The sequence below is a fragment of the Rhinatrema bivittatum genome, chromosome 9 (assembly GCF_901001135.1).
Source record: "Rhinatrema bivittatum chromosome 9, aRhiBiv1.1, whole genome shotgun sequence".
Lineage (NCBI taxonomy): Eukaryota > Metazoa > Chordata > Amphibia > Gymnophiona > Rhinatrematidae > Rhinatrema > Rhinatrema bivittatum.
The window spans coordinates 79,142,459-79,164,448 of record NC_042623.1 but is presented as its reverse complement, the minus strand read 5'-3'; the positions used below and the strand labels follow the sequence as shown (position 1 = coordinate 79,164,448).

General features: G+C 41.2%; 1 protein-coding gene across 6 annotated transcripts in view; it reads left to right on the top strand.

Moving 5' to 3' along the window:
- Nucleotides 1-21,990, top strand: part of TTLL8 (tubulin tyrosine ligase like 8) — a 545,909-nt gene that overhangs the window by 120,821 nt on the left and 403,098 nt on the right. For 5 of the 6 annotated variants that reach the window (XM_029615311.1, XM_029615309.1, XM_029615308.1 and 2 more), the window contains exon 7: nucleotides 6,931-7,059. The exons of the other annotated variant lie outside the window; for it this stretch is intronic. In XM_029615311.1, coding sequence (XP_029471171.1) covers nucleotides 6,931-7,059 — 129 coding nt within the window. The remainder of the gene's footprint in view (nucleotides 1-6,930; nucleotides 7,060-21,990) is intronic. 6 annotated transcript variants of the gene reach the window in all.

Below are 21,990 nucleotides of genomic sequence, written 5' to 3'. Positions count from 1 at the left end.
GCATTATCAAGTTAAGTGTAAAACACTGATAAGGTAGGCTAAGACAGAATTTGAAATGAATTTGGCCATAGAGGCAAAAACTCAAAATAAAAACTTTAAAAAATATATCCGAAGCAAGAAACCTGTGAGGTAGTCAGTTGGACCATTAGATGTCTGAGAGGTTAAAGGGGCTCTTAGGGAAGCTAAGACAATTGCAGAAAGACTAAATTAATTCTTTGCTTCTGTGTTTACTAATGAGGATGTTGGAGAGATTCTGGTTCCGGAGATGGTTTTCAAGGTGATGATTCAGATGAACTGAACCAAATCACTGTGAACCTGGAAGATGTAGTAGGCCAGATTGACAAGGTAATCACCTGGACCAGATAGTATTGCACCCTAGGGTTCTGAAGGAACTAAAAAATGAAATTTCAGATCTTTTAGTTAAAATGTGGAATTTATCATTAAAATCATCCATTGTACCTGAAGACTGTAGGATGGCCAATGTACCCCCAATATTTAAAAAGGGTTCCAGGGACAATCCAGGAAACTATAGTCCAGTGAGCCTGACTTCAGTGCCAGGAAAATCATTGGAAACTATTCTTAAGATCAAAATCACAGAGCATATAGAAAGACATGGTTTAATGGAACACAGTCAGCATGGATTTACCCAAGGCAAACCTTGCCTCACAAATCTGCTTCATTTGTTTGAAGGGGTTAATAATCATGTGGATAAAGGTGAGACAGTAGATGTAGTGGATTTTCAGAAGCAATTTGACAATTCTAAGAAAACTAAAAAGTCATGGGATAGGAGGCGATGTCCTTTCCTGGATTTCAAACTGGTTAAAAGACAGGAAACAGAGTAAGATTAAATGGTCAATTTTCTCAGTGGAAAAGGGTAAACAGTGGAGTGCCTCAGGGATCTGTATTTGGACTGGTGCTTTTCAATATATTTATAAATGATCTGGAAAGGAATGCGACAAGTGAGATAATCAAATTTGCAGATACAAAATTATTCAGAATAGTTAATTCACAACCAAATTGTGATAAATTGCAGAAGGACCTTGCAAGACTGGAAGATTAGGCATTCAAATGGCAGTTGAAATTTAATGTGGACAATGCAAGGTGATACATATAGGGAAAAATAATCCATGTTGAAGTTACACAGTGTTAGGTTCTATATTAGGAGCTACCACCCAGGAAAAAGCTCTAGGTGTCATAGTAGATAATACATTGAAATCATTAGCTCAGTGTGCTGCAGCAGTCAAAAAAAGCAAACAATGTTAGGAATTATTAACAAGTGAATTATTAACAAAATGGAAAATGTCATAATGCCTCTGTATCACTTCATAGTGAGACCACACCTTGAATATTGTGTACAATTCTGGTCGCTGCGTCTCAAAAAAGATATAGATGCGATGGAGAAGGTACAAAGAAAGGCAACCAAAATGATAAAGGGGATGGAACAGCTCCCCTATGAGGAAAGGCTTGGAGAAGCCAAGCTGTTCAGCTTAGAGAAGAGATGGCTGAGGGGGGATATGATAGAGGTCTTTAAAATAAAGAGGGGTCTAGAACAGATAATGTGACTCGGTTATTTAGTCTTTCGGATAATAGAAGGACTAGGGGGCACTCCATGAAGTTAGCAGGTAGCACATTTAAAACTAATCTGAGAAAATTATTTTTCACTCAACGCACAATTAAGCTCTGGAATTTGTTGCCAGAGGATGTGGTTAGTGCAGTTATTGTGGTTGGATAAGTTCTTGAAGGAGAAGTCCATTAACTGCTATTAGTCAAGTTGTCTTAGAGAATAGCCACTGCCATTACTGGCATCCGTAGCATGGGATCTACTTAGTGTTTTGGTACTTGCCAGGTTCTTGTAGCTTGGATTGGCCACTGTTGGAAACCCGGATGCTGGGCTTGATGGAATCTTGGTCTGACCCAGTATGGTAAATTCTTATGTTCTTAGAAGCTTGTTCTACAGTACGAAAGTCGGATTTGCCCAGAAGATGTATTAAATCTCACAAAATTTGCAGATTGTAGAAACCAGATTTGAGGACAGCTTTGATATGAGGCTGAAAGGGGAGACACAGATCTATCAAGCACCAAGGTTTTTTTTATATTAGAGCTTTATATTAGAGCATAGAGAGAAAGTGGTGTCATTGATAATAATAGATGTATGATGGATTTTAGTGTGTGGTCTCTGAATTAACACGAATTGTGTCTTTGCAAAATTCAGGGCTAGTTTGTTGAAAAACAGACATTTTCTGATGCACCTGTAATTGTCCAGGATAGTGAGATATGTACAGAAACTGTATGTTGTCTGTGTATAGTTTATAGTCATCACCGTTGGCAAGGATTTACACAATGGTGCTAAATAAATATTAAAAAGCATAGATGACTGAGCTGAACCTTGCGTAGCACCTGTACTGATATCATACTATTTTGAGTATTTGTTAGCAATTGTTACGTGCTGTTTACATTGTGAAAGATACAAACTATAACAGGACGGTTCCAGTTATACCACATTTTTGCAATCAATACAGAAGTATAGAATGATCCATGACTTCCGGAGATAATGCAAGCCTAGGCGAAGGTCACAAGCCCGAGCTCCTAGGAGATTGCAGTCAATCTGCTGACACAATCAGCCAAAAGAGTGATTCTGAGCACTAAAGGTGTAAAAGCATACTCTCCTGATTGAAAATATTGTCTTTGGTGGCGAGCGACACAGATATTTTGGCCTCAAGAACAAAAAAAAGTTGATGTAGAAAAACAGATCACGCCAGAAGACAAGATGCCGGCCAAGGCTGGGACATCTCCGGAGTCCATCTTGGAGCCACTGGTGGGGACATCTCCGTAGTCCATCTCAGAGCCACTGCTGAATGATATTACCAAGGCGGTATTGGCATCAGTGAGAATTCAGCTAAAAAAAATTGACACATCTATGAATGAGCTGTGTGACATGTTTTCAAATCAAAACACGATGCTATTGGCTATTGACCAGAAGTTAGGCCTCCGTGAGGAGTGCTTAACTGGGCTGGACACGGAGGTGCAACAATTGTGGTGGAAAAACAAACAGATAGAAGAAAAATTAGATGATTTGGAAAACCACAGTCGGCGAAATATGTGCATAGTAGGCTTACTGGAATCGATTCAGGGAGAAGCAGTGGTGTAGCTTGTGCTTGCCAGAACTGTTGGGCATGGAAACTCAGGTCTGATAAATGATCATAGAGAGAGCACATAGAATTGGGTCTTATTCGCAGGCTGCGCAACGACCCCAACGAGTCATTATAAAATTCCTCCATTTTCTTGATAAAATGCGCATATTAAAATCATTTCGCAAGAAGGAGGAAGTGATGTTTGAAAATTCGAAACTACTCATATTCCCAGACTATTCAGCCAATGTGGCAGTGCTGCAGTGGGGAGCATACATTGTTCTGTTCTCAATTGCACAGGAAAGGCATTACATTTTCTTTTCAGTTACCAGCATGTCTGAGAATTTTCTACAAAGGAGAGTTTGAGGTCTTTCGATTCCAAAATTGACATGCAGGCTTTCATGGCTTCAGTAGACTGAATTGATCTGAGCTGAGTTCTTTCCACACTTAACATGGTTTGTGGATCTGAATTTGGATCATTAGCAACGGAGTGCCATCTATCATGTCTATACTATGAGCAATTCTTGGGGTGCTTTCTCACCAATTTCTTGCTTGTCTCTTTTTGAAACATTGGACAGTGGAGGAAGCAGATTGGGTACTAGTGCTGTAAAATAGAAGAAATTGCCAGTCACCACTCCTTGGAAGTTGTCCAAGATCAGTAGCAAGAACAACAGAGAATGGGGAAACTGTGGAGGGAATTTTTGGGGATCATGGATAGAAGCAGAGGGGAAGGGGAAATGGGTGGGGAGGAGTGTGAATGGAATGAATGCCGTTGTTGGATATGAGAAATCGTACTTTGATTATGAGTCCTGCCTGAGGAGAGGGAGAGATTAAGGCTGGGAAGTATCCTCTGAAACAAGGAAAGAGCAACTTGTATTATATACTGTTTTAGTGTTTTATAAACCGATACGATGTGCGAACGGCTATCGGTATAGAAGAGACTTTAAATAAATAATAAATAGAGGGATAATGCTAATTTGGGTATCTGCTGACTCAACGTTGATGGCTTACACTCATCAGTCAAGAGGATAAAGCTCTTGGGGGAGCTCAGGAGGAAAAACACTGACATTGCATTTCTACAAGAAACGCACCTAAATGCTGCAGAGCATAAGCAATTGTCATGAATGGGTAGGTCATTGTTGTTATGCATCATGAAATACTAGGCAATGTGGGGTAGCCATTTTGGTTAGTAAGACTGCACCACTGGTAGTGAAACAACAAATAACAGACCCAAGTGGTAGGTATATTTTAATACTTGGCTTTATATACAAACATAAATTGTTGTTGCTAAACCTATACACCCCCAATCGCTATTCTCTCACATTTTTCACAGAGTTATTGACTTTAACAAGTAGATGGGAAGGCTATTCTGTTATTCTTGGTAGTGATTTTAATATCAGTGATAATCCATTGGTAGATTGGTCTTTCTTGGGCGTTTTTGAAGGTTTACAATCTGAGCAAGTCATGAGGGTTTTATCCAGGGAACTATGTCTTGTATACTCTTAGAGATTGTTGCATTTGAATGATATGGAATATTTTATTTTTTTCACCAATACATCAAGAACACTCCCGTATTAATTTCATTTTGTTGCCAGAAATGTTTTGTTTTTTTTTCACATTCTACGGGGAGCAGAGATACATGAGGTGGCTTTCTCGGACTATTCATTGATAAGAGTGCAGTTGCCCATTGGGGGGGGAGGTGCATTCGCTTTGGAGAATGTTGCCTGAATTAATAGAAGATAGTTTCTTAGAGTTAAATGGGAGGAATATAAACAATTTAATGACTCTCCAGATCTTAGCCCAAGGATTTATTGGAATGCTGCAAAGGCAGTTCTATCGGGGGCATATTTTGTCATATGTGAGCAACAAGAAAAGGAAGAGTGATTATATCTAGAGCTATCCCATTGTTTGGCTGATCTGAGAAGACAAAATGTTAAGACCATGTCCTCTGATCATGCAAAGCAATAGTTTGAAACAGAGAGAGTTAAATCTGCTAGTGTGCTAGTGGTGTCTTCAACTACCTGCCCTCTTCTAGCCATGCTCTCTTTTTTCCAGGGCTGAGATCATCAACTTTGAAACATGGTTGAAACCCTCCAGCCCTGGCAGAAAACAGACTAGAATCTTTAGCATTTTAGTACACAGTATTTCCTGGGAAGCCAAAAGCCTCAGCCTTAAATTGTCATTTGTGTGGTATTTTCAATTAAACAACTATAGATCATCACAGATGAGAACACAGAGTAAATGCATCCTCTGTCAGACTCAGTTCAACAGTGCCTTCAACCATAAGCCATTGTTTTCACTCACTTCCTGTTTTGATTTTGTGGCTCTTTTTTCTTTTAATTCTTTACAGAATTTCAAATATAACATAAAATAAATGTCTTAAAAAATAACATTGCTCGATACAGTCATTCCCTGACACCCCTGCACACACACATAAATAAGAACATAAGACATTTCCATGCTGGGTCAGACCAAGGGTCCATCAAGCCCAGCATCTTGTTTCCAACAAAGGCCAAACCAGGCCACAAGAACCTGGCAATTACCCAAACACTAAGAAGATCCCATGCTACTGATGCAATTAATAGCAGTGGCTATTTCCTAAGTAAACGTGATTAATAGCCATTAATAGACTTCTCCTCTAAGAACTTATCCAAACCTTTTTTGAAGCCAGCTACACTAATTGCACTAACCACATCCTCTGGAGAAAACATAAAAAACATCCCATATAAAACAAAACCGCTATTTGTACTCATGTAGTCTGAAACCTCATATTTGCAGGAGACATTGATTCCTGAGCCATCTATCCCTTCCTCCAATTAGAAATGACTTCCAAATTTCAGGTACAGTAGATTTATTTTCTTCTAATTCTTGCCTTCATTTTTCAAAAGTAAATTTATAGTATTAGTGCTTTTCAACTTATTTGAAAAAAAAATGCTTTGGGATTAGTTCAATATGTCTGGAGACATAATTTCCATGAAACTTTGCTGATTGTGTTCAAAGTTGGGTGGAAGGAGAAGCTGGAGCATGGGCCTGGAGGGAGACCTGAAGGGAGACCATTTTCAATAGGATAACTATTGAAAATGGTCTTCCTTCAGTAAGAGTGAAATCATTTTCAATAGGGTCAAAGTTGAAAAGTGCCAGAGCTTGTGTTCTATTAAAAAATATCATCTGTGGCAACCTGGGAAACTGCAGCCAATATCTCGTATTCCTTCAGGCTAGATCTGCTCTCTTCCTTCTCAAGCCACACTCCTGACTCAGTCACATGACATCTTGCATTTGCTGTGTGCAATATGCTACTTTTAGAGTTTGAGATATCATTAGCAGGGCCAGCTTTATCTATTTATTTAAACAATTTCTATTCTGCCGATCTGGAAATCTTGGCAGATTACAGCTTCACTTTCAGAATTATACAACAACAAAACTGCTTTACATAGTGAAATACTGATAAAAGCATGACAATACAAACAACACAAAACAATTCAATAATAGCGTAACATCAGTAGTGAAATTCAATCAGCAAAGGCGTGCTGAAAGAGGTAAGTTCAGGACCTGCAATTTGAAACAATCATGCTCTCGTCTTAGATGAATGGGGCCACAGAGAGATGCTGTTGGGTTGATCAGAGAGCACGGGAAGATGGATATCTCTGTACTGACTTTAGCGCTGGCAGAATCCCTTCCAGGCTGCTGTAGAGGCCCTGTGCAGTGGCATCCCATGTGACCACACAGATTACACTCTCCTAAAACTGGGTAAGGTCGTTACATTTGGTTTTAATGCCACAATATCTTTTTTCTCTCTTGTCAGTCTGCATATATAAGAAATGAAATTCCTTCTTTAATCTGGACCGTGAGAAGGGATGTAATTGATTATCATACCTTAATGAAAGATCAGATGCTGAATCATTTTGGAAGAACTGGCTCCTTCACAACAAAAGTAAGATTATCTTTGCATTATTAATATGGTTAACATGAATGACATTAAACTTGGATTACAGTTTTAGATGTAAAAAAATGTATCGGATAAGTTCATTTTGCCTGGAAGGTTGGGCAGAATAAAGTTAAGCAGTGATTGCAGGCATATATAACAGTAGCTGGTTTCCATTCTATGCATTCTCCTATGTACAAGATTCCGTCTGTCACAGTGACCTATCACGATAATGAAAACTCAATAAACTTGATAAAAGTGACAGTCTCCCACATCCAAGCAATAATTTTGACCATCCCTAGAGATAATTGTGATATATTACTAAAGTGCTATATGTGTCTTAAATGAAAAAAGTGTATATATTTACATAAATTAAAAAGTAAAGAAAATTCCTCCCCTCTCATTCAGTTCTTTCCAAATATTGATGTGCAGTAAATCCTACCAGAAAAGCACCTTCTTAAGACAGCAGGCTCTGTTATCCAATCTTAATGTGGGTCAGAAGGCAGTGCAGGAGCTGTGTGAAGCCATTGTATAATATACAGTAGTAACAATTTATATGATAACTGTAAGAGTGTTCCCAGGTCAATGTAGCTATTTTATAAAGTTTGCCAAACATGAGGAAAGGCAACTCAAGGCTTCTGTTTATCACAAAAAATGATTATCATCAGCCATGTTTATAAGAACAAGAACATAAGATGTGCCATACTGGGTCAGAGTAAAGATCCCTGACCAGTATCCTGTATCTGACAGTGGCTAATAGGGGTCACTAGTAGCCAGCAGGATCCCAAATAGTAGATTCAGCCTCTGCTGCTCATTCCCAGAGATAAGTGGTGGCTCTCTCAAGTCTTCCTGGCTAATAATGGATTATGGACTTTTCCATTAAATAAACTAAAGCATGAAACTTTCACCTAATATAATAGTATAATAAAAAAAAACACCTTGAATATCACAAACAATTATGGGCCGGATTTTCAAAAGGTTACGTGCACTGGGCCTATTTTCAAAAGGCCCGGCGGCGCACGTAAGTCCCGGGGCTTGCGGGAAGGGGGCGGTCTGGGGGAGGGGGAAGTCCGGGGCGGGGTCAGCAGCTCCTGGCACAGCAGCCATTTGCCGGCAATCGGCCAACGCGCACAACCTGCGCCTGCCCAAAGGCAGGCACAAACGGTACAACAAAAATTTTAGGGGGGTTAGAGTAGGGCTGGGGGGAGAAAGGTTAGGGGGAATGGAACTGGGAAAGGCTGTGCGGCTCGGCGCACACAAGGTGCACAATTGTGCACCCTCTTGTGCATGCCAACCCCGGATTTTATAACTTGCACTCGCAAGTTATAAAATCGGGTGTACATGTGCACGCGCCGGGTAGCGCGCACACATGTACGCCCTCGCACAACCTTTTAAAATCTACCACTATATGTTATATATGGACAGTCGTATAAGGCGGTAATGAAATCATGGGTTACTTAGTTCACCCTTTGAAAACCTTGTGCTAGTTATAGTCATTGTACATATAAAGTAAGAAGTATGAATGAAATTCAAACAGTACTGAAGATTCCTAATATCCAAGCGAAAATTGTCTGCACAAAAATCAAAACAATCCACTTAGCTCATGTGTCTAACAACATCTTATAATAATCCAAGAACTTTGCAGCAACCAACTTCCTTGCCTGACACAGCTGTGTTTTGCTGTTGTCCTGATGCTGCTTCAGGAACTCCAAAACAAACATATAGCCTCAGATTCAGACACCAAATGCAGAGGTTTCACTGCTGTATCTGATACCACACAAAAAACCTGGCTTAAATAAAGTTCAGCTACTGTCAATAGGATCACATTAATCAGTCGAAATACATTCAGATTGCACATCACTATCTTATAGTCAGGGATAATTTAAGAACATAAGAACATGCCTTACTGGGTCAGACCAAGGGTCTATCAAGCCCAGCATCCTGTTTCCAACAGTGGCCAATCCAGGCCATAAGAACCTGGCTAGTTCCCAAAAACTAGGTCTATTCCATGTTACCGTTGCTAGTAATAGCAGTGGCTAATTTCTAAGTCAACTTAATTAATAGCAGGTAATGGACTTCTCCAAGAACTTATGCAATCCTTTTTTAAACACAGCTATACTAACTGCACTAACCACATCTTCTGGCAACAAATTCCAGAGTTTAATTGTGCGTTGAGTGAAAAAGAACTTTCTCCGATTAGTTTTAAATGTGCCACATGCTAACTTCATGGAGTGCCCCCTAGTCTTTCTGTTATCCGAAAGAGTAAAAAACCGATTCACATCTACCCGTTCTAGACCTCTCATGATTTTAAACACCTCTATCATATCCCCCCTCAACCGTCTCTTCTCCAAGCTGAAAAGTCCTAACCTCTTTAGTCTTTCCTCATAGGGGAGCTGTTCCATTCCCTTTATCATTTTGGTCGCCCTTCTCTGCACCTTCTCCATCACAATTATATCTTTTTTGAGATGCGGCGACCAGAATTGTACACAGTATTCAAGGTGCGGTCTCACCATGGAGCGATACAGAGGCATTATGACATTTTCCGTTTTATTCGCCATTCCCTTTCTAATAATTCCCAACATTCTGTTTGCTTTTTTGACTGCCGCAGCACACTGAACCGACGATTTGAATGTGTTATCCACTATGACTCCTAGATCTCTTTCTTGGGTAGTAGCACCTAATATGGAACCTAACATTGTGTAACTATAGCATGGGTTATTTTTCCCTATATGCATCACCCCTATATGTATCACCTTGCCCTTCTCCACATTAAATTTCATCTGCCATTTTGATGCCCAATTTTCCAGCCTCAAAAGGAGAAAGTATGCATGCATTTTGAATAATTGAGTCCCATTTTATCTGCATGTTGAAGTATTCACATTCAGATTGCACATCACTATCTTGTTATCAAAGGATATTTAAAGAGAAAGTATAAATATATAATCAGATAATTTAATCTCATTCCATCTCCATATTAAGGTCATCTGGATGTAAAGTTTTCAATCTATGGATCCATTGCTGTTCTCTCTCCGAAACAGATCACAAAATACAACCATCATGCCAGGACTGTAGAAGTTGGTCTATGACAAACCACCTGGAGTTTCCTCTAGGAAATCATCCAAACCCCTTTTAAGTGCCACAGTGCTAGATGCCTTAACCATATCCTCTGGCTACAAACTTATTTGTATTCATTATATTAAAGTACTTATGCAGTGGCAGCTTATATGTAAGTGCAGTGGTGCAATTATACCACCAAAAACAAATAGAGACCAGAGGTGCAAAACGATAATGGAAAAAGATGATAGAGGAGAGGTCGGTAAGATCAAGGGAGAAAGGAGGAATGTTGGAAATGGATACAGCATAGTGGTGAGGAAAAGAAGACAGATGGAGGATGAATAGTGCTTGTTGTACTATCTAGAGCTGACCCACCAGTCTTCCATACTTAGAGAAGGAGAAGATGCCTGCCCAAATCTGAGTGCACAGCACCGATGCCCATTCTACTTAGTTGTTCTGTTATCCTTTTCTTTTACTGTCAGAGATATTCAAATTATTTTATTTTAAAATAATGTGGCAGAGCGTACAGTACTGTACAAGACAAATGAGTCACTGCAGGAATACAACATATAATTAACACCATCTGTCCATTTCCAGTAACTTAGGGAATCTTTCTTCTCCAGTGACCAAAGAGCTACAATACAGCTGAAGGCTTTCCATCAAAATATAAGATATTAAAAAAGAAAAAAAGCCTACAGTTCTATATCCATACTGAAGATTTCTTAATACACATACGTGTTGAATTAAATAACTAATTCATACACAGATTTGACATCAGAAAAGGCAACATAGAAAGAGGCTAGGTGAACACTTACCCATTTAATGGACAATTGGAGCCTCATAGACGTGTGGCGCCAACGCTACCCTAGCTCACGCCAGTATACCTTTTACTGCTACGCTAACTCCACATACACTCGCATTGATTATTTCCTTGTTGACAAGGGTCTGCAGAACCATGTTAAACGGGTGGAGATAGAAGCGATTACGTGGTCTGACCACGCTCCTATATGGATGGATTTATCCATAGCTGACATGTCATGGGGAACGCAATATTGGCGCTTAAACGAAAGTCTGTTAGAAGATGCCCTGTATGTTAAATGGGTGGAGCACATTCTGTTTGGGAATGTTCCAAAGCTTTTGTGAAGGGAGAACTTTATATCTTGTGCAGCTTACTGTAAGAAATTAAAGGGGGAAAAACGGACAAAGTTACTACAAGAAATTCAAACACTATCTCGTCAGCATATGTTACACCTGACAGACCAGCTTTTTCAACAATTAAGCAATGCTCGGAGATCCCTTCATAATAACCATATTGCACACGCCCTTAATATCACCAGACAAATCTATTTCGAAGGAGGCAACAAGGCAGGACGTCTTCTAGCCAGCCGCCTCAAACACGTGCAACTTCGAAATAGCATAGCTAAGATAAAAAAATGATCAGGGGGTAATGGTAACGCAGACCACAGACATCAGTCAATGTTTCACCAAATTTTACGCTGACTTATATAGCGTACGCACTGATATTTCTCAGCAGGAAATTGACAAGTATCTAGATTCTGTACAGATCCCCCCCACCATTAGACTCACAGCGAACACTTTTAGAAGAACCTATCACCACAATAGAGGTACACCAGGCGATAAAAGCCCTTAAACCGGGCAAAGCACCAGGCCTCGATGGCTTATCTAGTAAATATTATAAAACATATGCCTCAACCCTAGTTCCACCCTTTAACGGAAGCATTTAACTATTTGAGAACTGGGGGAACTGTAGGACCTCATTCCAACACTGCAGGCATATCGGTCATTGCTAAACCTGGAAAAGACCCCACCTTGTGTGCGTCCTACTGCCCAATATCTTTAATCAATTTGGACCTTAAATTACTAGCTCGCATACTTGCGGAATGTCTGAGCCACCTCTTACCGGAGTTTGTGCACAATGATCAAGCGGGATTCATCCCAGGTAGATCTGCTTCAGATAATGTACGCAGGATTATTTATCTCATTTGGTGGGTCCGGAAAGAATCTATCCCAAGCGTACTATTGGCAGTCAACGCAGAAAAGGCGTTCGACATGGTCCACTGGCCATTTTTGTTTTGTACCCTTGCTAAGATGGGGTTTGGGGAGCAATTCCTCACCTGGCTGTGTCTGCTCTACCATCTACCCACTGCACAGGTGAAGATTAACAGAGGTTATGGAGCAAGCTTTAATATTGCCCGTGGAATGAGACAAGGATGTCCTCTCTCCCCCCTACTTTTCGCTCTTTTCTTTGAGCCTTTTACTACCACTGTTCGGGGGACAGCAAATATTACCGGGGTGCAGTTGGGTACAAACCAATATAAAATGACTCTATTTGCCGACGATATTCTTTTTATACTTACCCAACCCCAGACTTCATTGCCTGCAGTGTTGGAAGCCCTCAAGTCCTTCAGTGCTGTCTCAGGGTTTAAAGTAAATTTAGAGAAATCTGAGATCCTCAACCTTAATGTAGCAGAATTAATAGTACAGCAGATAAAGAATATGCTTCCGTTCCACTGGACAACTAAACCCCTGAAGTATTTGGGTGTCTACTTAAGTGCAGATGTTGATAACTTATTCCAGTTAAATTACACTCCCTTATTTAAGACCATAGATGGAGATCTACAGAGATGGTATGGAGACAATCATTCATGGCTTGGCAGAATAGCCGTAATCAAAATGAACATTCTCCCTCGATTGTTGTATCTGTTTATTACTCTCCCAATCTACCTATCTTCTGGTATTTTGAAGAAAGCCCAGAAAAAAATCTTTGACTTCATTTGGAAAAGGTGACCATGGAGGGTAGCCCGAACTGTTCTCTACCGCTCTAAAGAGTGTGGTGGGATGGGTATGCCCAACTTGGGTTGGTACTACGCCGCTGCTCAGCTGAAGACTATCTTAAATATCCATAACCAGCATCCTTGCCCTACCCCTTGGCAACTCATTGAACAACAGCTCATAGGAGATATGCCTCTCATCGCCCTTCCCTGGCAACCCAAAATGAACTGGAGAACCATTCTGGATCTTCCCCTCCCACGTCATACTACTCTGCGGGTTTGGTTACAGTGGAAAGCGATATTGGTGGGAAATACCCCTTATCATTGTCTTTCCTCCCTGTTCCACAACGCTCATTTCCCGGTGGGTCTACCCAAGTGTGCGTTCCTAGTATAGAAGGCCCTGGGTCTCTCGACCATGGGCACTCTAGTACAGCAGGTGAAGATAATCTCTTATGCTTCACTTGTAAAACAATTTCATACAGCTTCTCTTCCCTTTCTGGAATATGCCCAATTAGCACATTTCCTTAGGGGGGGAGTTGTCCTCATCCTGTCTGCATATAGGTAAATCCCTTTTTGAAACCTACTGTACATCAACTTGTGATATTAGAAAGGTGATCTCCAAACTGTATAAGCTATTTCAAGGTCTGCAAACTACCAAGCTGGAATGCATGCTTGCCTGGGAACGGGAGCTAAATCTTGCTTTTAGCCTAGAAGAATGGGAGGACTTGTTCCTCCATGCTCGTAAATGCTCTATGTCTGTTAACTTACAAGAACACTGTGTGAAGCTTTTATATAGATGGCATTATGTTCCCACCCGCCTGCATACCATGTACCCCATGCTTGATAATACATATTGGCGGAAGTGTGGACTCATTGGCACTTACCTGCACATATGGTGGCAATGTCCAGTGATACTTCCCTATTGGACACAGGTAGCAGCATGGGTCACCCAGATATTAGGGAAGACAGTACCTGCTGATTTGACAATTATACTACTAGGAAGACCCTTTGTGGATGTGAATTCTTATTCTCAAAGATTGAGCCATCAAATATTCCTAATTGCACGTATAGCATTGGCCTGTTATTGGAAGAGTCCCACTATACCGAACTTGCAGTCCCTTATTAGTCGCCTTCATAGAATACGAGACTTAGAGCATATTACAGCTCTTCGCCATCATCGTATGCCTACCTTTCAGGCGATATGGGGACCCTTTATCTCTTGGTGCCAGCTTCTTAAGGTTAATTGCTAATGAGTCCCTTTACAGTTTTTACTTGTCGCTTTCAAGTTGCACTTATATAAGAACATGCCATACTGGGTCAGACCAAGGGTCCATCAAGCCCAGCATCCTGTTTCCAAAGTGGCCAATCCAGGCCATAAGAACCTGGCAAGTACCCAAAAACTAGGTCTATTTCATGTTACCGTTACTAGTAATAGCAGTGGCTAGTTTCTAAGTCAACTTAATTAATAGCAGGTAATGGACTTCTTCTCCAAGAACTTATCCAATCCTTTTTTAAACACAGCTATACTAACTGCACTAACCATGTCCTCTGGCAACAAATTCCAGAGTTTAATTGTGCATTGAGTGAAGAAGAACTTTCTCCGATTAGTTTTAAATGTGCCACATGCTAACTTCATGGAGAGCCCCCTAGTTTTCTATTATCTGAAAGACTAAATAACCAATTCACATCTACCCGTTCTAGACCTCTCATGATTTTAAACACCTCTATCATATCCCCCCTCAGCAGAGTCTTCTCCAAGCTGAAAAGTCCTAAGCTCTTTAGTCTTTCCTCATAGGGGAGCTGTTCCATTCCCCTTATCATTTTGGTCGCCCTTCTCTGTATCTTCTCCATCGCAATTTTATCGTTTTTGAGATGCGGCGACCAAAATTGTACACAGTATTCAAGGTGCGGTCTCACCATGGAGCGATACAGAGGCATTATGACATTTTCTGTTTTATTCACCATTCCCTTCCTAATAATTCCCAACATTCTGTATGCTTTTTTGATTGCCGCAGCACACTGAGCCGACGATTTCAAGGTGTTATCCACTATGATGCCTAGATCTCTTTCTTGGGTGGTAGCACCTAATATGGAACCTAACATTGTGTAACTATAGTAAGGGTTATTTTTCCCTATTTGCATCACATTGCACTTATCCACATTAAATTTCATCTGCCATTTCGATGCCCAATTTTCAGCCTCACAAGGTTTTCCTTCAATTTATCACAATCTGCTTGTGATTTAACTACTCTGAACAATTTTGTATCATATGCAAATTTGATTACCTTACTCATCGTATTTCTTTCCAGATCATTTATAAATATATTGAAAAGTAAGGGTCCCAATACAGATGCCTGAGGCACTCCACTGCCCACTCCCTTCCACTGAGAAAATTGTCCATTTAATCCTACTCTCTGTTTCCTGTCTTTTAGCCAGTTTGTAATCCACGAAAGGACATCACCTATGCCATGACTATTTACTTTTCCTAGAAGCCTCTCATGAGGAACTTTATCAAAAGCTTTCTGAAAATCCAAGTACACTACATCTACCGGTTCACCTTTAACCACATGTTTATTATCAGTAGCATGGGTTCTTCTTAGTGTTTGGGTAATTGCCAGGTTCTTGTGGCCTGGTTTTTGGCCTCTGTTGGAAACAGGATGCTGGGCTTGATGGACCCTTGGTCTGTCCCAGCATGGCAATTTCTTATGTTCTTATGTTCTTATTAACTCCTTCAAAAAAATGAACAGATTTGTGAGGCAAGACTTGCCTTCTGTAAAGCCATGCTGACTTTGTTCCATTAAACCATGTCTTTCTATATGTTTTGTGATTTTGATGTTTAGAACACTCTCCACTATTTTTCCTGGCACTGAAGTCAGGCTAACCAGTCTGTAGTTTCCCGGATCGCCCCTGGAGCCCTTTTTAAATATTGGGGTTACATTAGCTATCCTCCAGACTTCAGGTACAATGGATGATTTTAATGATAGGTTACAAATTTTTACTAATAGGTCTGAAATTTCATTTTTTAGTTCCTTCAGAGCCCTGGGGTGTATACCATCCAGTCCAGGTGATTTACTACTCTTCAGTTTATCAATCAGGCCTACCACATCTTCTAGGTTCACCATGATTTGATTCAGTCCATCTGAATCATTACCCATGAAAACCTTCCCCGGATCGGGGAAGGTTTTCAAGTGTAATGATTCAGATTACTCGTTAGTAAACACCGAAGCAAAGAAATCATTTAATCTTTCCACGATGGCCTTATCTTCGCGCTTATTTTGTTTATTATTTCTAGGCGTGCTACTTACTGATGACTACCATTGTGTGTACAGTGAAATATGCTTTGTATTTCCATAGTATTCTCTTTCTCGCTAATTTGTTATCACTTTCAAGTCTTCTATGTATTTTCGTGGACAATTGATGTTATTTATGCCGTTCATGCCACTTTATGCAATATTGTCACCTGTTTGGTAGGGGGGTGGGAGAAACGGGAGGGATTTGAACTGAAAAATGAAAAATGTTGACACTTTGTTTATTAGATTTATATGTTGTATCGATATATCTGTGAATTTGTCAATAAAAGCTTTAAATACAAAAAAAAGAAAAGGCAACATGCAAACACCAATAGTATTTCACTAAGGCAGGGCTTCCCAAACTGAGGATCTGAAAACCTTTAGCTGGGGTCATGAGTGTCTCAAGGGGCAGAACCCTTCAGGCACCATTAGCAGCATTGGTAGTGGAAGTCAGCATGGGGTCTTTGAATTAGCACACACTCACATGCCCTGTGGTGGCCCTGCTCTTGCGTGAGTTTCTGTGATAACAGGAAGCCCTACATGAGGAAAGATCAGGACCTGTGAGTGTGATATTGACTTTCATTATTAATGCTGTTGCCACTTGCAGATCACAGTTGAGTTTGGAACCAGCCATGAGAGGAAGAGTGGGCTGAGTGTGTACAGGGAGATTGCCACTGCTCAGCTCTCCTCACCATTGAACCTCCCAGGAGACTCTATTAACTACCCAAGAGACTCTATTAACATCCTGCTCTCTCTTCCTACCAATTGTCATCCACTTTTGCCCCAGAGTCACAAGTAAAGTTTTGCTGCTGACCTTAACCAGAGGGGGAGCTGAATAGTAGGGCTGTTTGAAGTGAGGCATCAGATGCAAGATGGGTTTGAGAATTGGATTAGCTGAAGAGGAATTAGCTGTGGAAGTTGAGCAGGGGTGAGAGAGAATCAATTGAGAGGAATGTGAGAGAAGGGTCGGAGGAAAGGAGGTGAGGCTGGAAAGTGAGAGAGGGGATGGGCAATGGAATGAGGGATGACAGATCAATTTGGGGTTATAAAAAGGGCTGGGAAGAGAGAATCTGCTGGGATGATAATGGAAAAGGTTGGACGGGGTGAGAGGAGATAAGCTGGGGGATGAAAGAGGTGCTCATCTAGAGGGGCTGAGGGTGAGAGAGGAGGGCCACTGGAGAGGATAGAAGTTGAGAGAGAGGATCGGCTGGAGAGGGTGAAGGGTGAGAATGGAGTGATTGTTGGAGGGGGATGTATCCCTGCTAATTTTTCATCATCCTCTGGGGTCATGTGAATTTTCAAGTGGTAAAATGGGGTCACATTGGCTAAAGGTTTGAGAAGCCCAGCACTAAGGAATATCATCTATCGTAATATGGGGAACTGTGGCCATTATCTCATGCCTTCAGGCTAGATCCATTCTCTTTCCTCTCAAGCAACCTGCTAACTAAATGTCCATAATATCTTACATTTGCTTTGTATGTAATATCTTATTTTTAGAGGTGTCATTAGCAAAGCCATCTTTAGTGCTGGGGGTGACCTGTTGTCTTCAGCAGGTCCAGTTTTTGTGCTGGTGGCAATACCATCACTGGTAGAACATTTTAACCTTTCAGGACACACTCTGTCTGATTTTCAGGTTCCTACACTCCTACAAAAAACTTCAAAGGGTAACGCCAGTGTAGAATTGTTGAACTAAAACTGCTTGACATCATTACTCTAGCATTAAATAGGAAGTATGGCTTCATGGCCCCACTATAGGTGTGAATGGATTTAAAGGTGCTCAGATTATTCTAGCGTTGGTTTCTCTCACCTACTACAACAGTCGATGAGCATAACTATGCTGATCCTATCACTCCCTTTCCATACTCTTCTCTACACCTCTGAGTGTCCTCTTTGTATTCTCACTCCCCTCTTTCATCCCATCCCCATAAATATCTGCTCACCTCCTGAACTGCACTGCATGTGTCTGACAAAGTGGATTCTTGTCCTCATGCCTCAATAAATGAGTGAAGCCTATAAGGTCCCACCAGTTTTTGCCATTCATGCAAAAACGTGATCCAATAGCTAATCCATACACTATATAAAAATCAGGTTTCAAACTGGGCTGTGTGGTTGTGTACATAGGTGAGGCTTTAGACGTGTGACAATAACTCTTCTAATTAGAGAATGTTAGGAGAGTGGTCATTACACCCACTTCTTTTGTGCTTTTATCTTAAAGTTCAAAGTATTCCATTTTCTTGACTTCGTTTTTTTCAATAAATACTTTGAGAGACATTTTTCTTCCTGTGGAGACTACCAGTCCAGGAGTCTTTGTTTCTGTTTGTTCATGGTGCTGTCTTCTTGAGAATGTTATTACTGGTAGCCATAGCAACCTGGCCTTGTTCAGTAGCAGGCTAACACAGTCTTTCTAAAGCTAATTACTTGAAATGTCATAGTTCTTGAAAGGGTGAATGTCAGAATGACAGAATAAACTCTTTAGAAAGGTAAAATAGTTTAGCGTTGTGCACTTTGAATATATTGTAGGTTGTTACATCATGCAGCCTATAGTTTTAAAATTTATTATGCCTATTTTTGAAATTCATTTTGCAATTTTGGCACTTAGAGATTCATTAATTAGACAAAATCTTGATGACATTTGTTTGGAAACCTGAACATTAGAAATCAATTCATAGTGTAAACAAAAACACTTAAGTCTTTGGATCCAGAATACTTAACAGCCCTTCACTGATGCACATTTCCCATACAGAGCCATTCATTACTTTACTTTGGATGGAATAAATATTGGATGGAACTTCGCTCCTCCAATATTCACCTCATTTTCTAGTTATCTACCCTAATAAATTAACTGGCTCTAGACCAGACTCGGACATGACTCTCTGTATTTAATTTAATACCCTCTTAAGGCCTTTCTTCTTCCAGCTGAATCAGCTTCCAAGTTCATGGTCCTTGTTTTATGTAACTTTTCTGCTTTTTTGCTTCCTCTAAGTATAAAAAGTTGTTCCTTATTTTATATTTATCTACCCCCTGTTCGATGTAAACCGACCTGATATGGTATTCAACCTTGAAGGTCAGTATAGAAAAATGTTAAATATAAATAAATAAAAATTTACTTCTAGCAAGAGAACTTTCCACCCCTTTCTCAGAAAGATAGAATATGATGGCAGATAGGAACCTTTTAGTCTGCCCAATTTCCTTCTTATTAACTTATGGCTTTACCTTCATTTCTAGTGCTTATTCCGTACGATCTTGAATTCTGTTATGTTTTGCTTCCACTGCCTCCCCTAAGAGACTGCTACATGCATTCACTATTCCAAATAACCCTCCTTCCCTTTTCCTCCTAGCCAGATTCCTTTCCCTTTATTTATGTATTTATTTATTTACAAGTATTTTCTTAGCATTCAGACAGGTTAATCCACACCAGTGTGTTGTGCACCCTATCAGCAGATGGAGACAGAGCAAAGCTGAAGTCACAGTATATATACCCCTACACTGACATCAGCCCGCCTGTATTCTCCATCTCCAAAAGATGATGAATGTGCATCTCCCTACTGGGGATTGCTTAAAAAAAATTGTAGAAGAAAATTTAATTTGCCCCACTGTCCTGTGATTATACTTTATGGTCCCTCTCTCATTCGAGTTTTTCTGAGGTGATATATGCAGATTCTTCCTTCAGAAAAGTGCCTGTGTCCAGTAGTTGGTTTTCCCGCGTGGACTTAGCTGTGGAGAGACAAACAGCTGAGAGGTTAATGGGTGCAGGAAGCAAAGCGCAGCAGTGAAAGTCTTTTGCCCTCTCCCCCCCACAGCTGGAGACAGACTCTGTACTCAGCCGGGATGGGCTGAGCTCAGGAAATGAGTATATATAAAAAAAAAAAAAGAGAGAAAAGTTAATTTTAGGGATTCCATCCCCTTCTGATCTCTTAGCTCAGTGCGCTGATCTGACATCCGTTCCCATCTTGGGGAGTCCTGGCAGCTTGGTGAGTTGAACAGCCTTTTTGACTAGGCCTTGCTCTCAGACTTTGCTTAGATACTGCATGGTAGGTTACAGCGGCATTTGCATGCTTTTCTGCACACAAGGCTACTGCGAATCAGTGCCTGATGTCGGTTTGAGCTTGTGCACCTGGGTGTGCACTCAAGTTGGTGCTTAAAGGGGTGCTTAGGTGAGTGCTCGGGTGAGCACCTACATTTTGGGCATCCGTAGTATATGCTTATTGGACAGAGCTTGTTATTTGGGTTCCCTGTTCAGGTGGCTGCGCAGCTGGGTGCACAGTTATCAGATGTACTGATAGCGGGTGTTATTCCATGGCGCCGGTAGCAAAGAAGCCTAAGTGCCTTATCCTTTGTGCTGCTTGCCATATTCAGGCATCACAGCCTGGTGTCCCCTCTAACTTGGGTCAGCACTGCTTGGAGGATCAGGGAGGGATTTATCCAACTGATTTTGCTAAGGCCGGTCCTTCCCAGCATGATGCGGGAATGGAACAGGAGGAGGAACTGCCAGAGGTTTCATCTAGTTTTGAGGCTACTCTAACTAGTTCATCAGTGGGGGAAGGTAACTGAGTGAGCATAGGACAGACCCTGGTTTTGGTATGGATCCATCTGCCTTTTTCAAGGGCTGCAATCCTTTCTTTAGGTGCAGTCGGTGGCCCCGGCCAAACCTAACCGTTCAGAATCGCAGGCTATGGATTCTCGCATGCCTGGTGTCATAGGTAAGCGTTGGAGTATGTCTAGATCTGCTGTGGGTCACACTGTTAGGTATTCAGATGACACGGATGATGAAGCCAATCCTTACTCCCTGGAGAATGGGGAAGTTCATCTGAGACTAGAGCCATATAGAACAATGTTGTGTTTCTTTCATAGACCATGGGCTGCCGGCTCTGATCTCCCAGTCATTGAAGATGCTGGAGGTGCCAGGTGCTGATTCAATGTCTGAGCCAAAGAAAATCCTATTTTAATTTCTTTGCATAAAGCATCATGTTTCTTCGCCATTTTGGATGCCATTCAAGAATTGATTGATCTTGAATGGGGTGCCCCGGAAGCTAATTTTAAAGGGGGACGAGCCTTGGAGGCATTGTAACCCCTGGATCCAACTGTGAGAGAGCAGTTGTGCTTTCTGAAAGTGGATGCGCTGGTGTGTGCCATCACCAAGCGGACAACTATCCTTGTAGAAGAGGGAGGGGCATTGAAGGATGTGCAAGATAGGAGAACTGAGGCTATGCTTAAATAGGCCTTTGAGGCAATGGCAATGAATTTGCAGATAGCCTCTTGTTTGCTCCTTGGTGGTTTGCACTTGTTTGCTTCTCTTTCAGGAAGTCGATGAATCTGGTTTGAATTCCAGGGCAGTGATAGAACTGGCAGCCGCCTTTTTTGTCAAATGCGGGCTGTGACCTGGTCCGCACTTCTGTCAGAGGGGTGGCTTAAGTGATAGCGGTCAGGTGTCAGCTATGGCTGAGGAATTGGTCAGCTGATACAATTTCAAAGTCTAATCTTACAAAATTGCCCTTTAAGGGATCACTCTTGTTTGTGAGTAAGTTGGAAAAAATGGCCAATAAGCAGGCTGAGTCCCAGGTTCCTCAGTTACCAGAGGATAAGAAGCGGACGTTGCACTCTTGGCATGAGAGGTTATGCTAGGGGTTTCAAACACTTTCGAACCTACAGAGGAGTGGCTTCTCAGAGGGTTTGACCTTTTGGGTAGGTCTCAGTCCTTTCATCCCAGGTAGCCCAGATGGGGCACAGGCTCGTGTGGCAGTGCCCCCCAAAAGTATGCTGACCCACCCCCAGGAACAGAACATAAGGCATTGCCTCTCTTTTTT